Source organism: Equus caballus, chromosome X (assembly GCF_041296265.1).
Source record: "Equus caballus isolate H_3958 breed thoroughbred chromosome X, TB-T2T, whole genome shotgun sequence".
Taxonomy (NCBI): Eukaryota; Metazoa; Chordata; class Mammalia; order Perissodactyla; family Equidae; genus Equus; species Equus caballus.
Genome location: NC_091715.1, coordinates 43,512,355 through 43,540,252, shown reverse-complemented (window position 1 = coordinate 43,540,252; position 27,898 = coordinate 43,512,355). Strand labels below are relative to the sequence as shown.

Below are 27,898 nucleotides of genomic sequence, written 5' to 3'. Positions count from 1 at the left end.
GTGCTGATGGATTGGGAGATAATGGAGGAATCAGTAAGTAGGCAGTAAGAGAAGTCTTTATTGATCAGAGAATAGGAATTAAGAAAGAAAAATTTTCATATAGAGCTAGACTGCACTCCTTGATTATAGCTAAAAATTGAAACCTGTTTTGGAGCTGCTGAGGGCCCCTTCACTGGAAGCAGGGCTCTTCCAGTGAGGCCAAGTCTAGAGTCTTCTCAGGGTAGGAGAAGAGCAAGGATAGGAGCTCCTAAAGGTAGAAGACAGTGAGGAGAGGCAGTTTAACTCTTGGAAAGGCCTCAGTAGTGGTCAGGGACAGTGTCCAGGGCTTCCTCAGGTTCTCGGGTGATGTCCACATTCTGAGAGGAGAAAGCCCAGGATTAATAGGAAGGAGGCAGTAATGTGGATCCCCAGCCCTTCCCCTGCCTCTTGCCCTCTCGGCTTCTCAGGCAAGTCTCGGGGGAATCAGTCTGAGGCCTTTTCAACAGGGGTTACTCTAGCCCTGCACCTCTATGGTGCCTTGCTTGGGTCTGGGCTCCAGTTCCACATTTCTGGGTGCTGATTATTCTACCTATTGGTGCACAACACCCAAGCTCTATGGGACTGGAGCGGCCTTTCTGTGGGGAAGGGTGCTTTTACCATGTGCCAGCTTAGGTCACGGAGTCCCTCACCTACCTCAGGCTTCTCCCGGTGTGTGTTTACAGCCTCCACGTTCAGGTAAATGGACTCCACTTTGCAGCCTTTGAAATGAACAACGCATCCATCCATAAGCCCCCAAGGTAAGCCCAGGTCTTCCCTGAGGTGTCATTTCCTCCCTCACCCATCACCACCCACACCCCCCTCCACACTGTGTGCAGATTGTGACTTCCCTGTAGGGAGGGGAATTTAGACCAGCTGCGTGATGTGTGGGGTAGACACCAGGTCTCAGGGGAGCCAAGGGGGTGTTCTGCCAGCTCTGTCCCTAACAGTCTGAGTTCTCTGAGCCTCAGTTGCTCAGTTGGGAATGGGAAGGAGATGAGAAGAGATGATCTCTGGGGCCTCGCCCAAGTCTTGTGGTCTGTGAGATAGCAAACTAATCTATATAATAATGATGGAGGCTGTGGATCCTCTGGGCTATGTTAGGTGCTGAAGTGGTGGAAGAGTCCTGGGGCCACTGCCTTAGGGTGATCAGTTCCAGGTAAACTTTATTTAGAGGACAATGGCGACACCAGAGGTGTGGAAGGACACAAGGGAGTTCTGAGGAACCAATGGCCCAAGAGAGAGTCTGAACTGCCCAGGCTGGTCTTTGAGCCCTTCCTTCAATTTGGCCCCAACCTACACTTATTCCTCTGGTCCCCTTTGGGGATCTCTCCTCCTAGAGCTTGCCACTCTATGCTCAGTGCTCTAGTAGAGACAAAGAAAGTTGGGGCCAGGCTTCAGATTTAGAGGTCATCCTCGTCCTTCCCCATTCTCATCTTACTACCACCAGTTCCACCTCTACCAGGACACCCAATTACGTACCCAGAGAAACTCCCCCAGGTCTTTGCTGGGCAAATGGTAGGCACTGGAGGCTTGCTCATGGCCTCTATGTTCCTTTCCCCAGATGGGGGAGGGGGCACTCACCATAAGCCACAGGTGTGAGTTTGAGCACTGTGTGCAGAGGGCACTTGAGATATGGCAGCTCATCTGGAAAGGAGGAGAAAGCCGCCTTCAGAGACAGGGTGCTGGGGAGAGCACCACCTCCCCAGGCCTCCAGGCTTGCAGCACTCTCCCCGCCCATCTCTCCTTCCCCATGGTCTTCCTCACCAGGGGCCCACTCCCCCGCACTCTGCAGGGGGCAGTGCTGAGAGCAAGGTGGGCAGGGAGGAAGAGAGCAGAGAGGCGGCCTTGGGAGCAGGGAGGGAGGAGGGCCCTGGGGAATGCAGGCAGACTGTGGGTGCCCCAGGGGGTTAGTCTGGTCACCTAGGAGGCGGCCTGCCTCCTCACTCACAGGGCAGACGTGACACCGAGGCAGGCCTCCCTCCCGCCCCCAGCCTCGGGCCTTCCACAGGCTCCCCGACCACAAAGGCCCACACTGCGTTTCAGCAAGTGTTTTCTGAGACCCTACTATGCGCCAGGGCCCTTGGATGAGGTGTGCCTGCACCTTGCAGCTCCCACAGCTTTCTCCCCAGCCCAGGCCTGCACTCTCTGACTCCTCTCACGCTTGTTGATGGACAAGCATTCCTCGATTCACTTGTTTCTAGTTATTGACTATTATTCATAAAGTGGTTCTAAATATTCACGTACAATTTCTTGTACCGGCCTAGTTGTTATTAGCCAGACAGCTCTGGGATGAGTGGCACCCTATCAGAGGCCTGTACCATGGATAAGGACACTGAGGCTCCAAGACCCTTGTTGTAAGCCACACAACCAGAAAGTGGCTGCGCTGGTCCTTGAGCCCAGGACCCTTTGAGGTCAAACGTGTGCTCTGCCCACTGCAGTCAGCTGCCACTGCCTTCGAGGGCCTCACGGTGTCGTGGGGGCGACACACCCACCTCTCACCCCTCTCTGCAGAAGCCCACCCTCCTGCCCACCCAGTCTGCCCCTACAGCTCCTCATCTCCCCTCATTGAGCCAGAACCCCACCCCTCACGGCTTCGCTGCCCCTGAGGCTTATCCTAGGCTTTTAGGACCTGCCACCACTCTCCCAGGCTCCTGAGACATCAGGTTTGGCGGTATCCTGGGCATCCCTCCTGCTCCTCCTCCTCGTCTTTGTCATCATTGTGGTCAGGTCCTGGGCCTGGCGCTCTTGGTGCACCGTTTCCTTCCATCCTCACCGATACCCTGCGGGGGTTACTGCTGCTCACTGCACATGTGATGGAACACTCAGAGAAGGGAAGCGACTCGCCTGAGGTCTCTGGCCCAGCTCTGCCACCACCTGGACAAGTGACCTAGGCCCCGCCTTTTACTCTCTGGCCCTCAGTGCTCCCATCTCTCGCAGCACAGGATTGGACTAGATGTACTCGGAGGGGGCCCTGTGGGTCGGTATTCTTAGTCACATCATCTCTCTGGGCCTCAGTTTCCTCACCCGAGTAACAGGAGTAGGAGCAAATGCCCAGCCCTGCCTGGCCCTGTTCCCCGGGCAGCTGTGAGCAGCTGGAGTGGCCTGTGCACGAAAGCGGGTAAGACGTGGGTAAAGCAGTGTGCAAACGGGAGGTGCATGTGCCCCCCACGCAGCCCAGGTGTGTCTGAGAGGGGAGGGCCTCTGAAATGCACCTGAGATCAACGCCTCTCACTGCCCCTCTGAGCCCCGTGACCTTGGGGAGGTCGCTTCACCTCTGAGAGCCTCCATTTCCTCATCTGCTCAGTTGGGGTTACAGGGCCCACCTCGCAGTTTCAAGAAAGACAGCATCGTGCAGTAGAGACGCGGACGGTATCAGAAATGCAGCGAGGACCCCAGCCCAACCCCCAGCACCTTTTCGCAGTGAGGAGGCTCAGGACCAGGCAGAGGGAATGACTTGTCCAACGTCAAGGTCTCGAGTTCCCTGGGTCCCAAATCTGGATGAGTCCATGTTACAAGTGCTCTTTTTTCTTTTTTGAAACCAGCATTGTACAACAGATCCAAGTCTGCAGGACATTGTCCCCTTCACATATGACTTCGCACTGTCCTCACACACCCTCACAGTCTCCCGGAGACGCCAACGCTTCAGCGTCCACATCAGAAATGGACTCTCGCACCTCAAGGTGACACAGCAGTCCCTTGCCAGGCCACCTGCCCTAGTATGTGGTTCAGCATATGTAGTCAGTATATAGATACTCTGTAAATTACATCAAGATTTTTTTACAAAAAGAAATTACCATTTAAAAAATTTTAAATGGAAACATCACTATCTTGGGGAAATAATCCCTACAGCAAAGACAGAAATCTATAATTAGGATCACGAGGCCATGAAAGGTCCCATTACCATCTGGTGACTGCACGCTTCGGAGAAATACTGGCTCAGCTTTTTCAGGTTGAGGCAGACTGTTAAGGTCGGCTTTGTAAACATTAGCTCAGAATAAATACTAATACTAATAACAGTGGCTAACACTTATATAGCCCATACTATGTGTGCTGAACTGTTCTAAGCTCTTTACACATGTTGAATTTAAACTTTAGCACTATTCTCCCCATTTTACAGATGAGGAAACTGAGGCCAGAGAGGTTAAAGCAATTTCCCAAAGCTAGTATGTGACAGAGCAAGAACTGGAACTCAGGAATCCTTGTTCTAGATACTGTGCTCTCAGCTACTAAGATATAGACCACCAATTGCTTGTGTCAAGATCTTAAATCACATCCAGCGCCCCACAACAGGAACAGAGAGGAGAGTGGTACCTGAACTCTTATCCAGGAAGTAGGCCAGGAGGCACCGCATGACAGCCTGGTGGCAGATCACCAGTACATTTTCCTGCCGTTCTAGCTCCATTATAACTGGCTCCAGACGCTGAACCAGATCCTCATAGGACTAAAAGTGAGAGAAATGCTTGGGTAAGAAAGGGAGATGAGGCACATTTGCCCAGAGGAGAATTCTAGGCTGGGAATCAGGAAAATTTCATTCTGGCGCCAGTTCAGTTGTTGACTCAGAAGTATGACCTTGGGCAACACACTTTCTTCTTTGGGTCTTAGTTTCTCATCTATTAAATGGGGTCAATCAATATAGTGGACTAGATAACAACAGCAATAATAAAACTTCCCACTAAAAAAAATTCCTAGAAAAGGTATATAAAATAAGTGTCTGTACTGCTGACCTTTCAAGAAGATGAATGGAACATTATAAATATAAGGTTCCAAAATGGAGAACAACTTGGAAAAAAAGAGTAATCTGTGGATGTAGAAGCCACAACTTCCCTGAGGACATTTGCCAATCACAGTATCCAAGAGGCTTGAGTTTTTGAAACCTTATAGAGACAGGAGACAAGGCTTTAGGTGTGTACAAAGTAGCGAGTTGAGACTGAGAGTCTCACATAAATCTGAGATCATCAAAGGGTTACATCATCAGTAAAAGTGTAAGTTAGAAAAAAGCATATCCACAGGCAAAGGGAAATAATAAGAACATGTATCTGTCTCTGCTTGACTCTTGGTGGAAAAAAAATAGGAAAAGCCTCCTGTAAGAATGTATAACTACAAGCCTGAGAGTTTAATAAAAATTGATTTCAAGTCATTAGTTCCCAGTAGTGTCTGGAAGAAGCAAATAGAAATTCTCTCAACTCAGGCTACATGGAATTCTCACAGATAAATTTTTGCCACACTGAAGCTCACATAACATGCAAGGAAAATAAACTACCATGAGTGAAAATAAGCAGAAACAACAAGAGGAGAATCCTAAAAACTTAAAATAAAGGATCCACAATATAAAATAAACATATTTGAAATTTTTAAAGAAATAAAGCATGGAATAAAAAATGTAATGAAGAGACAAGATGCTATCAAATATATGATGTAGATTTGAAAAAGAACTAAAATTTTCTAGAAACAAAAAAATATATTCATTAAAATTGAAAACCCAATGGACAGAATAAATAGCAGATTAGATACAATTTAAGAAATAGCAATTTGGAAGATAGAGCCGAAGAAATTACTCAGAATGCAGCAAAGAGATTGAAAATAAGAAGAAGTTAGGAGACATAAAGGATAGAGACAGGATTAAAACACATCCAATTGTATTTCCAGAAGAAGATAACAGACAGAATGTGAGAGAAGAATAAAGATATAATGTCTCAGAGTTTTGTAAAATTGATGAAGAGTCCCAATCCTCAGATTCAGGAAACCCAGCTAATCCCAGTCAAGACAAATGAAATGAAATTAATATTTAGACGTATCAGAGTGGACCTTAAAAGCAATAAAGATACAAAGACCTTAAAATCAGTCAGAGAGAAAAGAAACAGCAATTAGACAGGAGACTTAGCCACATTAGAAGCCAGAAGACAGTGGGGGTAATATCTTCAAAGTGCTGAGAGAAAAAACTGTCAACCTAGAGTTTTATACCAAGCCAAGTATCATCTAGGACTGAGCCCCCTCAAGAAATTTTTAGACAAAAAGAAAGGTGAGTTTACTACCAACAGATCCTCACTAAAGAAACTTGTAAAGGAAGATGGAAATTGAACTCAGAAGGAAAACCTGAGATACAAGGAGAAAGAATGATCAAAGGAATTGGCAAAGATATGGTTAAATCTAAATAAACACTGAGTGTATACAATAATAAGTTTAATAATAGCAATAAAAATGTATTTGGGGATTAAAACACAAGGTTGAACTAAAATATAAAACAACAATCAACATGTAAGGGGAAAATGACCAGAGTTTTAAAGTTCTTAAATTGTTTTAGGGTGAGGGTAGAGATATTGATTTTAGATTTTGTTAATCATGCATATTAAAATGTTAAGAGTAACCTCTAAAAAAGAAACAGAGTATATAGCTCAAATATAGATGTCAAACTCTATAAATTATAAAGAAGGAAGGAAAAGAGAAAAAGAAATTAGGCATAGAGAGCTCAAAACAAGAGAAAAGAAATAAGCTCAAATAAATCAGCAATTACAATAAATATATCAAGTTTACCCATTCAAAGGACATATATTTTCAGTTTGTATTGAAAACAACAAAAGCCAACTATAGGCTGTTTACAAGAGACACAAAACAAAAATACACAGAGCAGTTGAATGTAAATGGGCAGATAAAGATGAACTAGGCAAATACTAACCAGAAGAAATCTTGTATAGCTATATTAATATAAGAAAAAGTACACGTTTGGGCAAAAGCAGTATTAGGGGAAAAGAGGTTTGCTCACTACGTAATAACAAAATATACAATTCACTAAGAAGATATAATTGCTTTAAATTTGTATCTCTCTAATAACATAGCCTCAAAATATACAAAGGAAAATGAAAGCAAATTCAGACTGACTTTATAATGTCATTCTGAGGATGAAGACAAAAATGTGAAAGTGCTTTGTAACACAAGATAGCTGTTGTTTTATCTTCCTTGATGTCCTGCTTTTCTGTCAATTATTCCCAGGAATTTGTATCAGAAATGGAGCGTGACTAATAAATACTCTAAAATGTGGAACTGACTAAATAGAGGTTGGGTTGAAAGCAATGAGGCTTCACTTCATATGGGGATAGGGAACTGATGGCCTTGTTCATGTGGTGGCGAAGAAGTTGGTTAAACTATTAGTCATTGAGGCTTGGAACTCCAACGTACTGCCCAGAGAGGCTGGAGCTTTAGACAATTTGGAAATAAAACATCAGGAAATTTGAGTATGTTGAACTATTTTAAGTGCCTTTAGTGAGAGGATACCAGAGACAAAGTCTAGAATAAAGTAAGCCCTTCCGGAAACAAAGGAAACAAGCATGCAAGTATGCATCTTTTAAAAAAAGAGGAATCTGTTGCTTATAGCCATGAATCTGAGACAGCCAAGGGCCAGATAATCATGTTCCTTGTGGGATGGCAGCTGCTGCAAAATATGCTTTACCCTGTTTCTAAAGCTGTCTAGGAAACTATGGAATCCTGGAGATTGGAATGGAGATACTGGGGAGGAGTCTTAGGAGGCGGGCCACCCCTCCAAACCTTACCTCTCCCTTGGGATAGCGGTAGCGATATTTATCTTGGTCTCGTAGTGCAAATTCTTCAGGATAGTGTTCCTGAATTTCTTCATAGGTCATTTCCTCACAGACACCCTGAGAAAATCATTTGGGAACAAAAGTTATCATAGTTCTGAGGCCAATGATTGTGGAACAGTAGCACATGAGCACCTGGTTTCCTGTGAACACAGCCCTAGGTTTATGCCTGTTGTCTGAGTCTGTATGTGTTTGTGTGCATGAAGCGTGTGACTGTGTGTATGTGAGAGTGAGTGAATGTGTACAGGCGTGTTCAAGCTGAATGTATAGTGGGTATCTGTGGTGTTTCTCTATGATTATCCCAATAGGTTTGTAGATGTACATTGTACATATAAGTATTTTTATAAATATGTGGGTTTAAGGGTTTGTGACTGTGTTTGCATGTATGTGGGTACACATCATAAGATGTGTACCTATGGTATGTTTAAAGATCTGTGCCTTGTATTTGTGTATTTGTCTAGGCATATGTAGTGTGTTTGTGTGAGTGTGTGTGTACAGGGTGTCTGAGCATCTGAGGATGTGCCCATGCGGGTATCTCTGTGGTTTGTCTCTCCATGTGGGTCTCAGTGTGTCTGTGGCATGTCTATCTGTGGGTGTGCATATTCCTGACTATGTCTCTAGTGTATATGTGAGTATCTGTGTGCCTATGTCTGAGGTCTGTGTGAATTTGTGGTAATATGCTTAGGGCTATGTGTCTGCATGCATGTCCGTGGTATTCCTCTCTGTGTCCATGTGATGTAGATATATGCAAAAACTGCATGTGTGTCTATGGTGAGTGTGTCCTTATGTATCTCTGGTCTGTCTGTCTGTAAGTGTGTATGTGTGTATCATGTGGATGTGATTGGTAGATGTGTTTGAGAGGGAGCCTGTGTCTGACTAGTGGGTCCATGTGTCCATGAAGTCTGCGAGTGTAAGCATACTTGTAGTGGGTGTCTGTGACTGTGTATGCAAGTGCATATGTGTGTGCACATCCTCGGCAGTGCTGTCCCATTTTATATCATTTTCCAACCCTTCTGCCCCTGCTTTGCTCCAGGACCCCTGGCAGATAAAGAAACAGGTATCCACAAACATCTCAGAAGGCAAGAATTAGTAAATTCCTAACGGTTTCAGAGTGGGCCTTTGTGAGCTACACTCTTTTCACCTAAAGAAGGAATTGAGGGCTCAGAGAATGAGTTCCTCGGGAGGACATGAGAGCTTCCCATGTCCACTGAGAAATCCCCATAAGTGAGGTGGCTGCTGGCAGGGATGAGATGTGATGTTGTGTTTATACAACTTCCTTCTGGTTGTGTGGATTCCAATTAGACGTTCCTTTACGGGGAGCAGCAGGCTCTGGTTGTTGTCTTTTGAGCCATCTACCAGGCTTCCCTTAGGGGTGAGGTTCACCATTGCCCCAGCCCCAAAACAGCTCTGCAGTGTCAAACATCTCCAACTGACGCTGCCCATGGGAGAAAGTGCATCCTACTGGATACATAAGTTCTTTCCAGATTGGCTTTGACTTTCTATTCTGAGGCATTCTGGGGGCCTGTTGTCTGTGGAAATGGCTACTGACTCCTTACTGACTTAAGGCAAATTGCCTAACTTCTTTGAATTTTATTTTCCTCATCTGCAAAATGAGGAGAATCACAACTACCTCACAAAATTACAAACTACCTCATAAGAGTGTTTTTAATATTAGAGATAATATATGTAGAACAAACTAGTACAGGATGTACAAGGCACCTTTTAAAGACTTAGTCAATGGACCTAATTATTAGTATATTATTGATCATGAAAAATAAACCAGAAACTTAGGCATCACTCTAAATTCTTGCTTCTTCCTCATCTACCCCCTCATAGCTGATTCCTGAGATTCCACCTCCTAAATTTCTCTCAAATTGATTCCTTTTTCCTCCCTCTCCATGTCCACTGCTACAACCTTAGCAGTTCTACAAACATACAATACTCTCTTTGCTTATGCTGCCCTCTCAGCCTGACATACCATTTCTGATCCTCTCTACCTGGCTCACTGTTCCTCAACCCTTAGGCTTCAGCTAGGCATCATTTCCTTCTGGCAGATCATGGCTGTGTCAGATGCCCTGCATCAACATCTGTGTGTGCACAGTCTAGCCTATCAGAGCCTGTGTCGCACACGCTGTTTTGTATTCCTTTATGCTGGTTAGCCTGAAAATTCACTGAAGACGGGAACCAATCTCCATCTCTAGCACCACCCCAGAGCCTGAACAAAGTAGGTAACCAATAAATGTTTAAACCACATGTGGGCCAGAAAAAAACAGTAACTGAACTCTTATGATGAAGAGTTTACATATTTGCTTGCATGTATTTTATAGGAAATATATATGTGACATGTAGAACAATGCTGTATATCCCTTTTCTAAAAAGGTAGTTAAGTACATATGTATGTATGTACACACACACATACTTCTCTGTATTTATAGAAGTATATCTAGCAAGCAAGTTAACCTACCTATACGCAAGTTATCTACACCTGTGGTGAAGCTTTTACTTTGGAGTCTAACAATCACAACCTGTGGGCTGCTACTGATGTCAGCGTACCTATAGTGCAGATGAGACAGTGGAGAGGAAACAATGCCTTCTCAAAGAACTCATGGGAAAACCTGATCCTGAAAAGAGACCACCATGTCATGAGGGACAGATGAAATATTCTCCAAGTCCTTCTTTGTTCCATCTCCAATGTTACTGCTCTGGTCCATCACACCCTCACATCCTGCTTGGACTAAGGCAGCCATCTCCACACTGGTCTACATGCCCATTATGACCCTCTTCCCACCTAGTCTTCACACATGGCCAGAATGGTCTTTTTTAAAAAAAAGTGTGTGGGGGGGGCGGGCCCGTGGCCAAGTGGTTAAGTTCGTGTGCTCTGCTTTGGTGGCCCAGTGTTTTGCCGGTTTGGATCCTGGGCGCGGACCTAGCACCACTCATCAAGCAGTGTCCCACTTTAAATCTTTAAAAAATAAATGTCAATCACATTCAGGCCACTCCTTCTTAACTTAGACCACATCAGTGGCTTCTGATTTTTTTTTTAAGATTGGCACCTGAGCTAACAACTGTTGCCAATCTTTTTTTTTTTCTGCTTTTTCTCCCCAAGTCCCCCCCAGTACTTAGTTGTATATTTTAGTTGTGGGTCCTTCTAATTGTAGCATGTGGGACACCGCCTCAAAGTGGCCAGACGAGCAGTGCCATGTCTGTGCCCAGGATCCAAAGCAGCGAAACCCTGGGCCGCCGAAGCGGAGCATGCAAACTTAACCACTCAGCCATGGGGCCAGCCCCAGTGGCTTCTGATTTTTAAGGCAGCATCCAAATCCTTCAACATGAACTATAAAGTCCTATGAGCTGCCTTCCTTTCCAACCTCATCTCCCTTTTCTCTAGACCTCACAATCACTGTCTCAGCCTGTCTGCTACTCTTGCCTCAGTTCCCTGAACATGCCATGCTCTCTTGTTACCTCTGGGCCTTCGTATGAGCTTTTCCCTGTTCTTGGAACTAAATTTATTCCCTCACTTCAAGTCCATTTTGCCTGCTTCTTATCTAATCTCCAGCTTCATCCAGAAAACTTTCCAGATAAATCTCCCACCACAAAGTCTTGCCAGGAGCACCCTCACCTTCTGAGCCTCTATAGTCCCTTGTACTTTCCCCATCACAACACTTTGTCACATGAGATGCAATGTCTCATTTACTGTCTGCCTTTGGGTTCCATGAGGGCAGAGACCTTGTCTGTTCTGGCCTTCACTAGATCCCAAAGCCACAGAATAGTATCTGGTACAGAGCTGGTTGTTGAGAAATGTTTGTTGAATTGATTAGGTTCCCCATAGGAACCAGAGCAGAGGCAAGCAAGACAACAAGCCCAGGGTCAAGTCCCACCACCCACCAGGAAATCCATCCCCCTCCATCTCACCGCATCAATCTCATTCAGGGCCTTCCACTGCTCATAGGGGACACCCAAGGCCTCAGCTGTCTGGATAGTCCTCTTCATGTGGCTGGTCCACACCTTCAGAGAGCTGATGCCCTGGGACTGAATGAAATTGGCCAGGGCATAGGCATACTGGAGAGTAGGAGTGCAAAGGAGGAGAGGAGGGGAGAAAGAGAGATAAAACAAGACAGGGTGGCCATGAGAACAAGCTCAGATCTGCTACAAATGGTGGAACGATGATGAACAAACAAGAGTGCAGGGTTTAAATGTTTCCAATTTATGAAAAGTCATACTCTTGCCCATCTGACTAAAGATCAAGGTAATAGAAAAGAGTATGTGTGTTTATATGTGTATATGTTTGCCCCTGTGTGTGTGTGTGTGTGTGTGTGTGTGTGTGTGTATTATTGCTTGCTCACTGAACCTCTTATTTGGTTATTCATTCATTCAAACAGCCCACCTCTAACATTATGGAGCTTGGGACAAGAGTACAAACGGAGGCACTCCACCCATAGTCCACCTCCATTCTCTTCCCTTTTCTGCCCCATCCTGCACTCCGAGGTGCCTTGAGTACATGGTTGTGGATAATGTAATCACATGACTAAGTTCTGTCCATACCATATCTCTACAGAGCCCCATGATCCACAAACAGTGACCTCTTGGCCACCCTTTCTTCTAGGGGTGAACCCCTGTGATGTGGCCTGCTCTCAGGTGGACAGACTCTGGGGATAAGCCCATAGAGACACTGGAAGCAGACTCCAGGTCACAAGGGCAGGGAACCCTAGGGTTCTGAGTATTGAGAGTGTGATCTAGAAGTGAGGGGGTGGGATTTGGGGGACATTTCTCTTTGACCCTATGAATTCTCATTGCTTGAGCAGGGGTCCTGGTACCCAGGTTCTAAGGGCATTCAAAAATGTACAGAGTGTGTATGGTCATATGCTGGATACCGAGGTGGCCTGTTCTCAAGACACAGCCAGCCCAGTGAGGGAAACAATGACAGTGCTAAGAGGAGCCAGAAAAGGCTGGAGGATGAGCAAGTGATTTGCTCTTCTTCTACATAGAGCCATGTTATTTACCACAGATGGTGTGTGAGGAATATCTGCACAAATGTGTAGATACAGGCACACTATTTTATGTACAAACACAGACATTTCATACACACATTCTAATTATGGATTATGAGTCAGCAGTCAGTGTGAGCACCAGTTATGATGAGCGCAAGTGCTCTGGTGGAAGGAGCCCTTGACTAAGAGGTAGGCAAGAGGGGTTAAACTGCCCCAGCTCCTTTACATGGTCCCTGTGTATCCCGGGACAAGCCCTTGCCCCTCTCTGGCCCCATCTCCTGCCTGTAAGATGCAAACAGCATTAGCTCACCCAGCCTGGTCTCTGTGAATGTCACATTAGATAGCGGATGGAGAGCACTCAGAGTGCTCCCTGGCACAAAGTAGGTGAGAGCTATTTTGATTGACTGTGGGTTACAGTCGGTGGGAAAGTGCTTTGTAAACCATGCGTGTTGCACTGTGCTCATGAGTGTGAAGGTTGGGGCCAGGCATGAGTGTGTAAATGTGCACATTTGTGTGCAAGGGAGGCCTGCCATGTGGAGATGGCCACATTTTCAAACTGGCCACTGAGCTGTGCGGGCAGGGCTGTGACCAGCCCCAACGGGGAGACCCCTGGCTGCAGGTGGTGCCATGGGGAGGGGGTCACACCTCCAGCGGCCTCTGACCCTGCTCTGAGGAGCAAGAGAAGTGGAAGTCAGAGGTCAGAGTCCACCCCGAGAGTAGGCTGCCAGTCTGAAGGTAACAGAAAGGGAGCCACAAGAACCGGGCCTTCCAGCGGGCTGCCTTGCCTGGAACTCCACCACCTCCGCAGTGGGGGATGCTGAGGGGCATCAAGAAGGCCTGGTTTTCAGTCCTGGCTCTGTCCTTTACCGGCTGTGTGACCTGGGGCCACCCTCTCCTCCTGTCTTGGCCTCAGCTTCCCCATCCATAAATTGGTGACGGTAATACCCACCCCTCAGAGCTATTGTGAAGATTAAATGAGGCACACATGTGGAAGCAGATGGTGCCATGACTGTGCACAGATGTCCAATAAATGAGGGTGCTCCTTCCCACCTGCACCCCATTTCCCACTTGTCTCACTGCAAGCCATCCTCCCAGAAAGAACAATACCTGTACTAACAAGCCCAGGCACAGGGCCAAACACAGGGGAAAATGTGTCCCTTTGTTTAGCCAGGACCCACAATGTGCAGGTTACTATGTTTGGCTGAAGAGAAGAGACCCATGCCATAGAGTCAGAGAGGGACCAGAACTGGGAGAGATGGAGCCCAGGGTATGATGACCTGCCTGGGAGGGCAGGAGAGGACAGGGGAAGGCTTCCTGGACCAGACCGTGGAGCAGGAGGAGCTGGGCCCCTGAAAGGTGTGGGGAGGGGGGCAGGAAAGAAGCTGCAACTGCTGGGGGACGAGTGCTGACACCATGATGACCTGCAGTCGGGGTTGGGGGGTGTAGCATCAGCCCTGAGTAAGGGAGGAAACGGTGGATTCAAGGGTGGGGCGCCTCAGGGCAGCTGTCTGTGCAAGTGTTGCCCACCAGCTGACAGAGGATGCCAGCCTAGGTGCGGGAAACTGCGCAAGCAAAGGCACAGAGTTGTGAGAAAGATGAGGGGACCAGTCAGGCACGGGCGAAGGGTGCTCACTATAATGCAGCTGAAGGGGCAGCCAGATCTGGGCAGGCCTGGAGTGCCAGGACCAAGTTATCAGACTTGGAGATGCTGTTGGCACACGGGAGCCATTCAAGGACAGGCTAAGACTGAGTGGCTGATGGGGTGGAAGAGCAGGCGTGACCAGAACCTGCTCTTACCCTTTTGGTGAGTCCCCCCATCCGCAGGGCCCATGCAGTGGCCACCCAGCCAACTGCGGCCCACCTGGGCCAGCTCCACCAACACCTCTGGGTACATGGGACCCTCCCTACCTGCTTGCCTCGAGCTGAGAGGCCAGAGTCACCTCCAATGCGGCCTCTGAGGTTGAGTTCACTCTCACCGTGCCGGCATAGGTAGATGGAGCGGGGTGTGACGTGGATGTTCATGAGATAGTAGACTGTGCGACTCTGGATGTGGTCCTGCACTCGATTCACCATGTAGCGTGTGCCCACGTCGAAGATCTTGATGTAGGATAGGTGGCTGGGCCGGCCCAAGCAGGAGCAAGGGCAGCTCAGGGGCTAAAGGTGGAGAGGCTAATCCCAAGAGAATGCCCCAACCACACCCCCTGCTTTCAAACCTCCTCCACAGTCCAGCCCTCACCTACCTTCCCTCTAACAAGATACCAGGGCTTTCTCTGTTCTAGATACCTAGAAGACTAGAGAACCTTCTAAAACCTAAAAGAAGTTCTAGAGACTTGGTTCCTGGCCACCCTGAGGAGCTCACTGCCTGCTACCGTCTCCCTCTCTCTCCATTGCTCAATCTCAGCTTGAGCCAGACTGTCTTTTCATCTTCACTTATGACACTCCAGGCATCAGGGGTTCTCTCCTTTGTGGTTCACACTCCTGACATACTCAGAGAAGCAGTAATCCTCTGTGTCCCTGGCTTCCTCCAACATCTCACTGGCAGCTTCTGACTTGTCCACTTCCTCACCCTTTCAAATCTCAAGCCTACCCCTGTGTTCTTTGAGCCTCTGCTATGATATATTGTGCTTGACACTCCACAGGCAGCTACCAGATTGTGTGCGCTTGTGTTTGTACGTCTCTCTTCTCACTCAGAAAGGAGAGTGGGTTAGGTTCTTTCCCTATCTGCCATGCAGTCAAAAAATACATGCTTCTCTATTCTAAGTATTGTGCTTTGGGTGGGAACTCAGCATCTGCCCTTTGGGAGCTCTTAGACCAGTCAAAAACATATACTTAGAAACACATTATCAATGCTCAACACCCACTCCGCAAATAGTCACTCAATCTAAGATGTGCCAAGTACAGGGGTATGGGGATACAGAGGTGGTCCACAGCATCATTGGGGAACTTGTGGTTCTTGCTTCAAGCCTCTATGTTATCCCCTCAATTCTGTGCTCTATCATGAACTAATAACTATACACAGAGTGATAATCAAACTTATTCAACAACACGTCTGCAAAGGAGCTGGGAATGGGGGACACTGACTAATCAGAAGACTAGAACCATGGAGCAAGACTTCCGAGGTCCTGCTATGTCAGGCATTAATCCTTTAGTTGTTGGATTGTAGGGAGATCAGGGTAATCCCTGGGAAGAGGAGGGGAAGTCTGGGGCGATGGGGTGACACATCAGCAACCCTGGGTGCACAGTAACAAAACCAAGTGAATGGAAACAGCTGCACTAACCCAAGGCAGGTAAGGCAGTGGTTGATGGGTTTGGTTTCAGAAAGCCTCTCCTCTGCCCTTACTAGAGAAAGCCTTTCTATCTGCACCATACTTATCATTCCCAGCCCTGTCATCCATGTCTAATGGTTCCCATACGGCACTTGCACTTGCTGAGCATTATTTGTGCAGATGGCGACAAGTGGGGACTTTAAAGTACATGAATCCTCATAACTATCCTAGGAAGCAGAGATCATTCTCTCTCTTTTACAGGTGAGAAAACTGAAACAGTGAGAGGAAGTGATTTGCCTAAGGTCATCCTCTCCAACCATCTTGTGTAGGATTCTCAGACCCTAGGGGTAGAAAATATCTGAGGTAGCCTTGTTTCCTGGTTACTGTCTGTTCCTGACACTAGGTCCTGGGTGGCTCTAGGAGAACTTCCAAATTCCTCAGTTTAGTCTGACATTCTAGGTGTCTTCACACACTGACCCACTTGGCCTCGTCTTACTGTCCCATGCCTATGCTCATAACTTCTCTGTTTCGTTCTAGCCTTCATGCTTTTGCTGGAATATTCTCTGTACTCTTCTACTTTTATTCAAATTTAACTAGGCCATTACAAAGTGCTGTTCTCTTTGCTTGAAAAGACGTTCCTTGTCTGATTTCCAAAGTTGAGCTCCTATGCATCCATCCTTCAAGAGGCAGTACATTCACTCTCTCTAGGAAGTCTTCTTTGAGCCCAGAATCATATGAAGTCATTTAGAGGTGTTTTGTGCCACCAGTATTATAGTAGCTAATGCCCGCCCCCCACCAAGTGGAATTCAAAATAAAAATTATAAACTATATTATAATATGAGGAGGTTTTACCAGGTTCTGATTTTATTTTTTTTTTAAGATTTTATTTTTCCTTTTTTCTCCCCAAAGCCCCCTGATACATAGTTGTGTATTTTTAGTTGTGGGCCCCTCTAGTTGTGGCATGTGGGATGCTGCCACAGCATGGCCCAACAAGCGGTGCCATGTCCATGTCCAGGATCCAAACCAGTGAAACCCTGGGCCGCCAAAGCGGAGTGCATGAACTTAACCACTCGGCCACAGGGCCGGCCCCATGATTTTATTTTTTTAAATTTTGACTTCTTAATCCTGTTTTTGAAATACAAAATATTAAAAGCTTCCAAGATTATTTTCTTCTTATTTTTGGTAGCCTCTACTTGCTGGTACACTGAACACATGTCTAGTCTACCTACTGGGTAAATCTGCTCTTCCAGACCTCTTCCTCCAAGCTGGGCTGGGTTCCCTCCTCTGTGTTCCTCCAGCCCACTTGGTTTACCATCCCCACAATTATGATCAACTGCATACTCACTGTCTTCCTCAACCAAGTGAGTATTCTATCAGAGCAGGACAGCCCTTGCCTGTTTGGGTTCCTAGGGCACAGCTTAGGGCTGGGCCCCGATGTATGGACTGTTAACGTCTGTTGATGAAAAAGTGATTAAATAAAGCCAACCTTCAGAATCAGTTGTCTTCAGGGCCAAATTGATTCATCAAACACTAATTGAGCACCTGCAGGAGTCTAGACTGAAGGCTGGGGGCTTTCTCAATGCTGTTCTTTTACTTCAGCTTCCCTCCTTCAAACTTCTTTCACCATATATGGCTAGTCCATATGGTGCCTTTGTGGAAATTTGAAAAAGTTACACTTTCCTCAAGGTAGACACAGTCTTACTCCAGAACACATGCTTTGATGAGAAAAATTAGTGTACCCTTCACATGGTTGTCATTGCACAGTGAACAATCTTCACAATTGTATGTAAAGTCCTGCCCCTTTTGCACTGAGTGTCTAAGCCTCATATGACACTTTTTATGATATAGGGATGTGGGAGGGGGAGAAGCAGGCTGGAAGTTTGAAAATAAGGGTTTGAATTCTGCTACTGACTTGCGTGGCCTCAGGTAAGCCCTTTCCCTGCTCTAGGTCTGTTTCCCCATCTAAGGTGTGAGGCAGTGACAATTCTCACCTCTTAGGACTTCAGTTGGACAAAGCTGGAAGAATGTTCTTTAGACTTCTTTGGGTGGTAATGACTACTTGAGGTCTTATATTTCTCACTTGGGACCCAAAGGGTCTGAGTGACCAGGATCTCTTCTCATCACAACCCATTTTTAAAGAAAGTGGGGTTCTGGGAACACCCTATGTCTAAAACTCACATCTTCCCTGTAGTGCCAGCTAACACCTCTTTAAGCTTTAGCTTGTATTATGAATGAAAGTTTCATATTTTTCATATGTCTTCCCCTATGTCAAGGCATTATGGAAGCTACCTGAGGAAAGAACCCACCTCTCTTGCCCTTATTTTGCACCCACTGTGTACATCACAGCCCAAAAACTCCGTATACTTATTGATTGAAGAGATGCCTGGGCATTGTGAAAGGAGACATCACTAGGAGACAGAATATGTGGTTAAAATCCTAGCTCTAACCTTGACTTGTGGTGGGAGCTTGGACAAGTGGTTTCATCTCTCTAAGACTCAATTTCCTCTTCTTGAAAATATATGATCATAAGACTTACTTTGGCCTCCTTCACAGGGGTGCTGAGGGCATTCAATGAAACAAAGAAGATGAACATGTTTGGAAACTGAAGTGTCATACATGTGTGAAGAATACTTTTGGGAAAATAATAGCAACAACCACAGGAAGGAGGCATTTGTTCCCAGAGATCAGGGTCCTGATCTGTCCATATTGCTCAGGAAAGCACTACCTCAATCCTCTCGTAAACACCTTACACATCAAGGAATCACCACCTCATGGATAATTAGAGCTGGGAAGGGTCCTTGAAGACAGATCATCAAGTCCAGCTCACAGATGTTACAGATAGAGAAGTTGAGGCCGAGAGAGGAAGGACATTTCCCGAGGTCCTACAGGACATCAAAACAGGGCTAAGAATCCAGACCTGGACTTTGGGGTTTTGGGCTCTTACCTGTCCAGTTCATCATCCAAGGGTTGGTAGTTGACCTTATAGCACTCAATTCTCTTCAGAAAATCTTCCAGAACTTTTTCCCGGTCACAGTCTATGTAATCAGGGCTGCCGAGTTTCACTTGCTGGGAGAAGTAAAGACAGGGGGACCATGGGAGACAAACACTCTGACAGTGCCCTTGGGAAGAGCCCTTAGAGATCATTGAGTACAATATCCTTCATAATAAAGATGCGACTTGGAGAAAGGGTCTTGCCCAAGTTTACGAAATCAGTTAAGTGAAGAGAATCTGGACTGTGTGACTCCTTATTCCTTATCTGTATGTGGTCAAACAAAGTCTATTATATTATATTCAGTTGTAGAGCATACACTGTTTAAGAGGAACATTTATAAGAGGACTAGAAATTGTGATGTGAAAAATGATTAAAGAAGAGGATCAGGAGATCTTGGCCAGGGGTCATAATGGCTTACATGTATCAAGTGTTTACAGGGAGAACATGGCATCTTGGCTTTAGATTGCTAAAGGACTGACATCTTCTAATTCCCCAACATATACCTTCTCCGTCTACATTCTGCATCTCAGTGAATGGTATTATCATCCACTCAGTCACCTGAGCCTAAAATAAATCTGGGAGTCATCCTAGATGTGTCTCTTTCTATCATCTCCCACCTCTCAGCAGGTGCCAAATCTTCTCCACTCTATCTCCTAAATATCTCTCAGTTGGCTTCCATTCTCTCTTGCCTGGATGTTCGCTATAGCTTTGTGACTGATTACTTTGTATACAGTCTTGTTACTTCTTATATATTCCCCATACAATCAGCCAGAAGGATATTTCTAGCATGCATATCTGACCATGGCATTCTTTTGCTTAAAATCCTTCATAATTTCCTCATATTTTTTAGGACAAAGTATGAACTATTTTAGTGAGTGACTCATGGTTTTTCATGATTGGTCCCCAAATGATTTCTTTATCCTCATCTCCCATTGCTCCCCTATTCCTCCACTTTGCTTTAGCCAACCTTAGCTACTTATAGTTCTCTGGAGATGCCAAACTTAGTATATGCTATTCCCTTATTTCCAATTCTTCACCTGCTGAATTCCTATGCCTTCTTCAAGGTGCAGATCAGCTATTACCTTCATTGAGAAGCCTTCCCTGATACACCCCTACCCCTCCTATGCAAGGTTAGGTCCTCAATACTATGCACCCACAGCCTCCTTTTTCCCCTTGTCTCAGCGCTGACCTCACAGAGTTATGTCTATAAACTTATCGCTCTCTCTTACTAGACTGTGAGCTCAAAAGAGGACTCTCTATCTGTTTCTATGTCTCTAATACCCAGCCCAGGTGTACAGATTCTATCTTTGTCAAATCAATAAATGGATAGATAGAAGGATGGATGAGGAGGAAAGAGAGAGATTAGACATGTGCTAAGCCCCAAGAGGCAAAAAAGAGGACCAATGAGCAGAAACTTCAGGGGGACGGATTTCAGCTTGATTGAGCTGCATTTGATGAAGGCAATAAGCCTCTTGTCACTGGAGGTATGAAGAGAAAATGCAGACAAATATTTAGCTGAGATTTCAAGTATCTGATGGAGAGTTGAAGGAGGTGACCTTTAAGGTCTCTTCTGTGCCTGAGCTCCAGTAATTTGATGAAATAGGGAACAATAAAATGTGGTGAGTGATCTACTTCTAGATCACATGCCTAGAATACAAGAGCAGTGATAGTTCTGATACAAATTGTGAGGCAGAATAAAGAGCTTTCCAGGCAGACAGCTAAGCCTGAGGTCCAGTCTTAGGTCTACCTCTTTCCGGCTATATTAACCCTTGACAACTCACTTCTCCTCTTGGAACCTCAGTTTCCTCTCTCCAAGACTGAAATGATACCTAACATACAGGTTTGTTGTGAAAAATCAGTGAGAATCAAGCTTGGTACCTGGTGCATATTAAGCACTCTCTCTATATTGGCTTCATTTAATTTCTTAGGATCATTATATGCCAGGATGGTCAGGGAATGCTTCCTACAGGAAGTGCAAGGAGAAGCTTGGGGAAGAATACCTCCTTTAGCCTAATATATGTCTTTTTAGGCATGGTCTGAGTCTGAGGCAAAGTATGGAGGAAAGGTAACTGGTGCTCCTTACCCTGATGTTTTCTGCAATGATGCCAGGGTCATTACAGATGGACTCAATGAAAAAGACCTACAAGAGAAACAGAAGAGAGATTTCCAGCAGGGAATTCTGTTTGGTAGGAGGCAAACACAGCTTGACCCCTTCTCTATGGCTCTCAGTCATCCCTAGAGGCATCTCTGACAGCATAATTTCATACAGCGGTGTTTCAGGATTCTGAGTTTTATGAGGCATATTGGCTCTACATTGAATGGCCCCAGATTGTTGTTTTGTGTTTTCACTTGTTTTCAGTTCTTATGTGGTGATTCTCTCCCCTCTTTCCTCAGCCCCACCTCCCCAGTGTCAACCTGTCATAAATCATCTTTTGTTGCCTAATGTGGCACCTCTCTTTTCCTGTTCTAGAAGTTTTGCTGCTTCTGTGACCTGGAAAGCCATACAACCAAATTAAAATGTCGAGCCTGGGGTAACTGATTTGGCATCTCGGCATCCCCTGATTTGCTTTTCTTTGGGGTTTGCCCTCGATAAGTAGACTCTAGATAAGAGTGAGAGTATCACAAGTGGAAGATAAAAACAGCAACAACAACAACAAGCAAACACATAGATATAGAGATTAGATTGGTGGCTACAAGAGAGGAAAGGGGAAGAGGGAGGGCTAAAGGAGTAAAACGGCACATGTGTGTGGTGACAGATTGTAATTAGTTTCTGGGTTTGGTAAACATGATGTAGTCTGCGCAGACGTTGAAATATAATGATGTACACCTGACATTTATATCGTGTTATAAACCAATGTTACCTCAATAAAAAATAAATAAATAAAACAAAAGCAATAAAGAGTGGAAATGTCCCTGTACCTTGTAACCATGTTCTTTAGCAAACTGCAGAATCAGTGACCGACGTTCTCTGGTAGTGTTGGTGGCATCAAAAACCTAAAAGCAGATGATGATATTGGTTTACTCTGAATCTGGTGCTGATAGAAAGCCTACTCTTTTACTATCCCTGTGCTAAGTGGAGGAGTTCCAGGAGGGGATAGAAGTTGAACAGGGTCTTGAAGGATAGCAAAGATTTGGAATTGGCTTATGTCAATTTCTCAAGCACTCACTGAGCCCTTACTGTCTTTCCAGAAATGTAGCAGACTCTGTAGGTATAATAAGGCAAGAGGAAAATTGTGGGGTTTTATTAGGGTCATTTTACAGGTGAAGTAGTTGAGATTTAGAAGAAAGACTTGCCTTAACCAGGGTCACTGAGAGTTGCTAACAGAGCAGGGCTAGAACTGCTTTTCTCAGCTCCTAGGTGAGGCTTCTTCCTTCCTTATCACTTTGGAGCTCTTCAAGAACAGGAAACAATGCCCTATCTTCAGCACATTAAATGGGACCATTTGCATATTTGAGGATCTCTTCCCCTTTTAGAATTTGTAAATCCTATCCCAAGGGTCTATGAGAGTCAATTGACTAGATGTTTAGGTAAATCTATAGAACTCAAAAATGTTTGTACCGTAGTTTTAAATTCTAGTGTAGTCCTGCCAAATTCTTAGGAGTGGAGTGGTAGAACATGGTGGTTAAGAATGTAGATTATGGAGCTATACAACCTGGATTCCAGTTCTGGCCCTGCCACATACACACTGTACCACTTTGGAAAACTATTTAATCTCTCTGTGTGCCATACTTCTGGGCTATAAAATGGTATATGATAACAATACCTGTCTCATGGAGGAGAAGGAATTAAATTAATATTGCAAAGTACTTAGAATAATGTATGGAATATAGTAAATGCTCAATACATATTAACTGTTCTCCATCCCAGTAGAAACCTGAGGGAAAGTGCAGATTTTTTTACCGCAACGTGACCTTCCTCATGGCTGAGATAGTCATGGACATCTTTCAGGGCTGCCAGGGCACACTGCCTGAAAAAGATGGAGAAAGAAACAGAGACAATCCCTATCCCCAAGATGGGTTCCTTTCTAATTTTCTGCATTATCTTTTGCACCATGTCTCAGATGTCCTACATTAAATTATTTATCTATAGAACATCTATACAAGGTGTCCTATGTTCTAGGCACCATGACAAGCACAGAGCAGTCACACAGTTGTAAGTGGCTCTCTGTGCACATCTTAGGGGCAGGTATAAAGTCACATACCCAGGAAACATGGACTAATGATAGAAGCAATAATATCAAGGGCACCAACTCTTGAAGTAATAGAGCTCAAGCTGAACTGGTTCTTGATCCCAGGTAGAACCTGAGTATATGGTCTCTGAAGTAGAAGGCATTCTTGGCATGGATAACAGTGCAAGCACAAGTATGATGGTAGCAATGTATTTATGCTTTCCGCAAAAATCTATTTAGTGATTATTCTTTGCTGGATTCTATTATGAAGGCGTGGTTCAATAAATGAGACCCAGGCTCTATTCTAGCTAGCCACAGTGGTTTACTGGTTAAGATTTGGTGCTCTCACCAGTACGGCCTGGGTTCATTTCCTGGTCAGGGAACCACACCAGACCAGTATGTCAGTTGTCATACTCTGGTGGCTGTATGTTGCTGTAATGTGACAGCTATGCCACAGGTATTTCAAATACCAGCAGGTCATCCATGGTGGACAGGTTTCAGCAGAGCTTCCAGACTAAGACACACTAAGAAGGAGGACCTGGCTACCTACTTCCAAGAAAATTGGCCATGAAAACCCTACAAACAGCAGTGGAGCGATGCAAAAAGACTGGGCAGGATTCTGCTCTGCTGTACACAGGGTCACTAGGAGTTGGAATCAACTTGATGGCACTAATGACAAGGCTCTATTCTGGAAGTGCTCAGTCTTATAGAGGAGAGAGACCCTGAGGTTGAATGAATGAGACTGGGGCAGGCCTAGCTATTGAAATTCTTGTCTCAAATGCTAGGCTGAGAAGTTTCTACTCTCCTGTCAGAAGTAGGGGGCTGTTAGATTTCTTAAGTAGGAGACGGTTATGACCAGAAATAGGTTTTGGGTAGGATGGTAAAAGGACTGTCTCAACCACCCTTTGAGAGTCTAGAGGGATTCCTCGCTAACCCAAGTTGTTCTGCTCCACTCCCCCATCATCTGAACAAAGTCCTCCCTCAGCCAGGATGCAGCACAGGTCCCTAAAATGTTAAGTACTTACTTCCTGATAAGTAGGGCCTCCATGTTGTCTGGGAGAAAGAATTCGTAGTTCTTGTAGCTCACTGCTTCTCGTCGATACTGGCCTAAATTAAACACTGAAAGCAGGGAGCCCTGGTGAAGAGGTTGGGAAGATCCCAGTGGCAAAAAAAAAAAAAATGTACTTGCGAGGGATCTCAGAGGTAGAAGAAGGTATAATTTGTAGCTATATAATATGCTTATAAAGCTTCAAATTATGACTACCAGCTCATTTAGTCCTTACAACAACCCTATAGAGTAGGAATCACCATTCCTATCTTACAAACGAGAAAACTGAAATTCAGATAGAGGACATACCTTTCTCAGTTAAGAAGCGGGGAGCTGGGATTCAAACTCAGGTCTGCTTGATTCCAAAGCTGGTAGTCTTTCCACTATTCTATTTTATCAAAAACTCAAGCTGTTTTAATGCCCTATTGCATTAGAAAGATAAACTGAGATGAAAGGAGTAAAATCAATCACCAAGGGTCAGTGAGTGAGCTGGCGACAGAACTAGATTGAGCCTTCTGAATCCTAGTTCAACATTATTACATTTTTCCATATCATGACAGAGAATCTAAATTTATGGCCCTCTCTAGGCTATACTTTCTCATTTATAATTGTGAAAAGCTAGAGAGGAGGCAAGGAAAGGAAAAGAAACTGGATAATAGCTGAAGAGGCAATGTAATAATTCATTTATTCATCCAATAAATACTTTCTGATGTCACCTCTGTGAAGCAGGACACATGCTCTGGGGTGTCAGAGATGAACCAAATCTGCGTGATGGGGCCCCAAGGAGCTCATAATCCAGGAGGTAGGACTGAGAGTAAACCAGTAAACAGAGAGCTCCAACCCAGTTTGTTAAGTGCTCTGACAGAGCCATGCAAAGGAGTAAAGAGGAAGGAAAGACTAATTAAACTTGGGGTGATCTGAGGTGGTTTCTTGGAGAAAGTAGCACTTGAACCAGTCCTTTTAGGAAGGCGGGCCTTTCACAGTCATGAGAGAGGCATGGACGTGGGGAACAAAGACACCCCATGCAGAGGACCAGCTTGAGCAAAGGTATGACGTTGGCAGAAGGCAGAACATGTTTGGGGGATGATGAGTCATCCATTGTGACTGAGGCCTGGGGGACTGGCAGGGGCTGGTTGTGGAGGGCCTTGAATGACAGGCAATGGAGCTTGGATTTAAACCTGCAGGCTGTTTAAATGTAAACTTGGAGGCTGTAGGTATGGTCAGCTTTGTGCTTTGAAATATGACTCTGAGGGCCTCTGTGAGAAGGGACTGGAGTGGAGCAGATGGGAAGCAGACTCATCAGAGCAGAGACCCATCCACCCCTGTCCCATGTGCCCCTACACTCAGCAAAGGCTCCTCAGAGCCGGCAGTCCTCCATGAGAACTGTTCCCTCTCCTCTCTTCTGCCAATGTTCTACTCCTCCCGCAGGACCCGGCTCAAACATACTCTATCTGGAAGCTTTCACTCCCTTCCAGTTGGTGATTTCCCCCATGAGCCCTCTCAGCACCCTGTTCTGGGACTCTTAGGTAACATGTATTATGCATCCCAGCCAGATGGAGAACTCTTCAAGGACAGGGTGTGAACTCACCCATTTTTGCATGTCCAATGCCTAGCATGGATTGTGGCACATGGGAAACCATTGGGAAACTCTTCACCAGTGAATTAGAGAAAGAGAAAGTACATGAAAGGAAAGAAGAAATGAGAGAAAGAGAAGAGAAGCCTTGGAGAGAAGGAGGGGAGGGGGAAGAGAGATAGGGTGTTGGGATGGGCAAGAGAAAGGAGGGGAAGAGAACGGAGAAATGGAGAGTACAGGGCCATTGTGGGGCTCTTTTCTCTTCCCATCAGTAGAGCCGAGAATCAGACCTGTCACAGTGAGTGTCAGGCTTTGGAATCAACCGGATGTGGGTTTATATCCTGTTCCATCACTTACTGGCCACGTGCCTTTCAACAAGGCACTTCACCTCTTGGGCATTAATTTCATCAACTGTGAAATGATGATAGTACTAGTTCCTCCTTCATGGGTGTCTTAGAACTTAAGAATGGCTGTGAGTTTTCTTGGAGGACAGGCATCCTATCTTACTTGTCTTTCTTTGTCCATCATCCAGCAACGGCCTTGGCACGGCTGTGTGCTCAACAAATCGTTAACAAGCGACTACATAAATCAGTGCCCAAGGAGAACTGTTTTCTGCACTGGGGAGCAGTGCTCCATTTCACAAGACAGAGTCTAAGTACTTGCTCAGTGCACCAGTAAAAGAGAAACATGGGCCCAATAAAATTTTTCAGATAAGTTGATATTCTTCAAAAGCATCAATATAGTCATCAGGGGATAAACAAAAACCTGTGGTAGACTTTCTTACATTTGCTGTTTTTATTCTGAATTATGTATGATGTGGGGGCACCCTATCTTTTAGTGTTTAGAGCCTCTAAATGTCTTGATCTGATCATACTGGAGAGACAGAAATGAACGTGACCCAGTCCCCTGCCCCCAGATCAGCTCCTGGGGAGAGAGACCCAGACATACACTGCAACAACACACTATGTAATTAGTGTTGGCATGGGGTGGGGGGCAGTAGGGAGAGCTGGCTTGGGAGCTCAGAGAAGCACAGTCCTCCTAGGAGAAACAGAGGAATCAAATAGAAACGGGGATACAGGGTGGGGGAATTGAGAAATCAAATGGAGAATAGAAGGGAATGATAGCTGCATAAGGGGTAGTAAGCAGAAAAAAGACCACATTGAGGAGAATGGAAAGTTGGAAGGAGGGAGCTGGGGAGGAGGTTGACAAGCTGGGAGGGAGACCCCTCTGGAGGCGGAAAGGAGGCAGGACCACTTCTGGCCATGGAGGGGGAGCGGACAGGCTCAGATCTAAGGAGAGGTTTGGAGAGAGTGGAAGCTTTCTGGACTTGGGAGGACGAGGTGAACTCAGGTATCCAGCTGTAGAGAATACCCTGTGGGGGTCTCTGGACTGGGGCTTCAACGTGCTTGACTCCACATGCCCCTAGGGTTTGAAGAAAACCTGTTAGGGTTTCGGGAGTTAACTATATGGAAGTGGTCGGGTTTAGAGGTGCCTGGACCTGGTTCGTTGGGGAGAAAGGAGGGGGCAGAATCCCCTTCAGAGCACAAGCGGGAGAGAACTGGACTCAGTTGGGGCCGCAGAAAGGAGGGATGTCGACCTGGTGGGACCCCAGAAAGAAGAGAGTGAAAAATTCAGGCACTAGAAAGAAAGGAGTAGGACAGAGCTCGAGAGGTAGAGAGGCGATGGCAGGACTCCGTTAGGCTGGAAAAAGGGGTCAGGACTTGGTTTGGACCACAGAAAGCAGGGATCAGCACCCGAAGAAAGGAAGGGGCAGAATACCTTTTGAACAGCTGTAATGTCCCAGCTCAGAGCGGAGAAAAGAAGGGCTAAGACCCAGTTGATTCTAGTTTAAAAAAAGAAGGGACAGCACCAGGTAGGGTTCAGGAACAAGGAATACACAAAAGCGTAATACCGTTTATTTGTGGGTGGGGTATCCACGGTGCAGAAAGGGCGGGACCGGTCACTCGCAGACATGGAAGTCGGGGAGCGGTGTTGAGGAAGCGGTGGTGCAAGGACGGTACTTCAGAGCAGAGGGAGGGGGCGTATTAAGGCAAGAGGAAGTGCAGAGAAGTACTGCAGAGCAGAGGGAAGGGGCGTATCGGGAAGGGGCGGTGCGTGGTTGTACTGCCAGGAAGAAGTGGGCGATGTTGGGGAAGGGGCGGTGCGAAGAGGTACTGCAGAGCGGAGGGAGGGGGCTGATGTTGGGGGAAGGGTTGGACCAAGATGTGATGCAGTTAGAGTGGGCCAGGGGTGGG

General features: G+C 45.9%; 1 protein-coding gene across 4 annotated transcripts; it reads right to left on the bottom strand.

The window, feature by feature from the left end:
- Positions 1–38: 38 nt before the first annotated feature.
- Positions 39–27,718, bottom strand: LOC138921830 (6-phosphofructo-2-kinase/fructose-2,6-bisphosphatase 1-like). Of its 4 annotated transcripts, none has more exons than XM_070257333.1 (13): positions 27,556–27,718; positions 24,048–24,141; positions 22,755–22,821; positions 21,773–21,847; positions 20,937–20,993; positions 18,806–18,927; positions 14,504–14,711; positions 11,520–11,666; positions 7,563–7,667; positions 4,330–4,459; positions 1,600–1,662; positions 673–737; positions 39–356 (listed from the first exon to the last, which is right to left on the bottom strand). In XM_070257333.1, the coding sequence occupies exons 2-13, from the start codon at positions 24,068–24,070 to the stop codon at positions 297–299; spliced, it is 1,122 nt and encodes a 373-aa protein (XP_070113434.1). In that variant the 5' UTR covers positions 24,071–24,141; positions 27,556–27,718; the 3' UTR covers positions 39–296. The 4 variants fall into 4 exon arrangements, with proteins under 4 accessions (XP_070113434.1, XP_070113432.1, XP_070113433.1 ...); XM_070257331.1 differs by having other exon boundaries at positions 24,048–24,157; positions 27,556–27,576; XM_070257332.1 differs by lacking the exon at positions 27,556–27,718 and adding an exon at positions 24,380–26,380 and having other exon boundaries at positions 24,048–24,157.
- Between the last annotated feature and the right edge of the window lie 180 nt (positions 27,719–27,898).

Excerpts from the sequence above, each read along its gene's own strand:
- LOC138921830 (XM_070257333.1), bottom strand. The coding sequence starts at position 24,070 with ATGGAGGCCCTACTTATCAGGAA. Across the intron at positions 22,822-24,047 it reads GAGGCCCTACTTATCAGGAA|GCAGTGTGCCCTGGCAGCCC; the intron begins GTAAGTACTTAA and ends CATCTTTTTCAG. Across the intron at positions 4,460-7,562 it reads ACCGCTATCCCAAGGGAGAG|TCCTATGAGGATCTGGTTCA; the intron begins GTAAGGTTTGGA and ends TCTCACTTTTAG.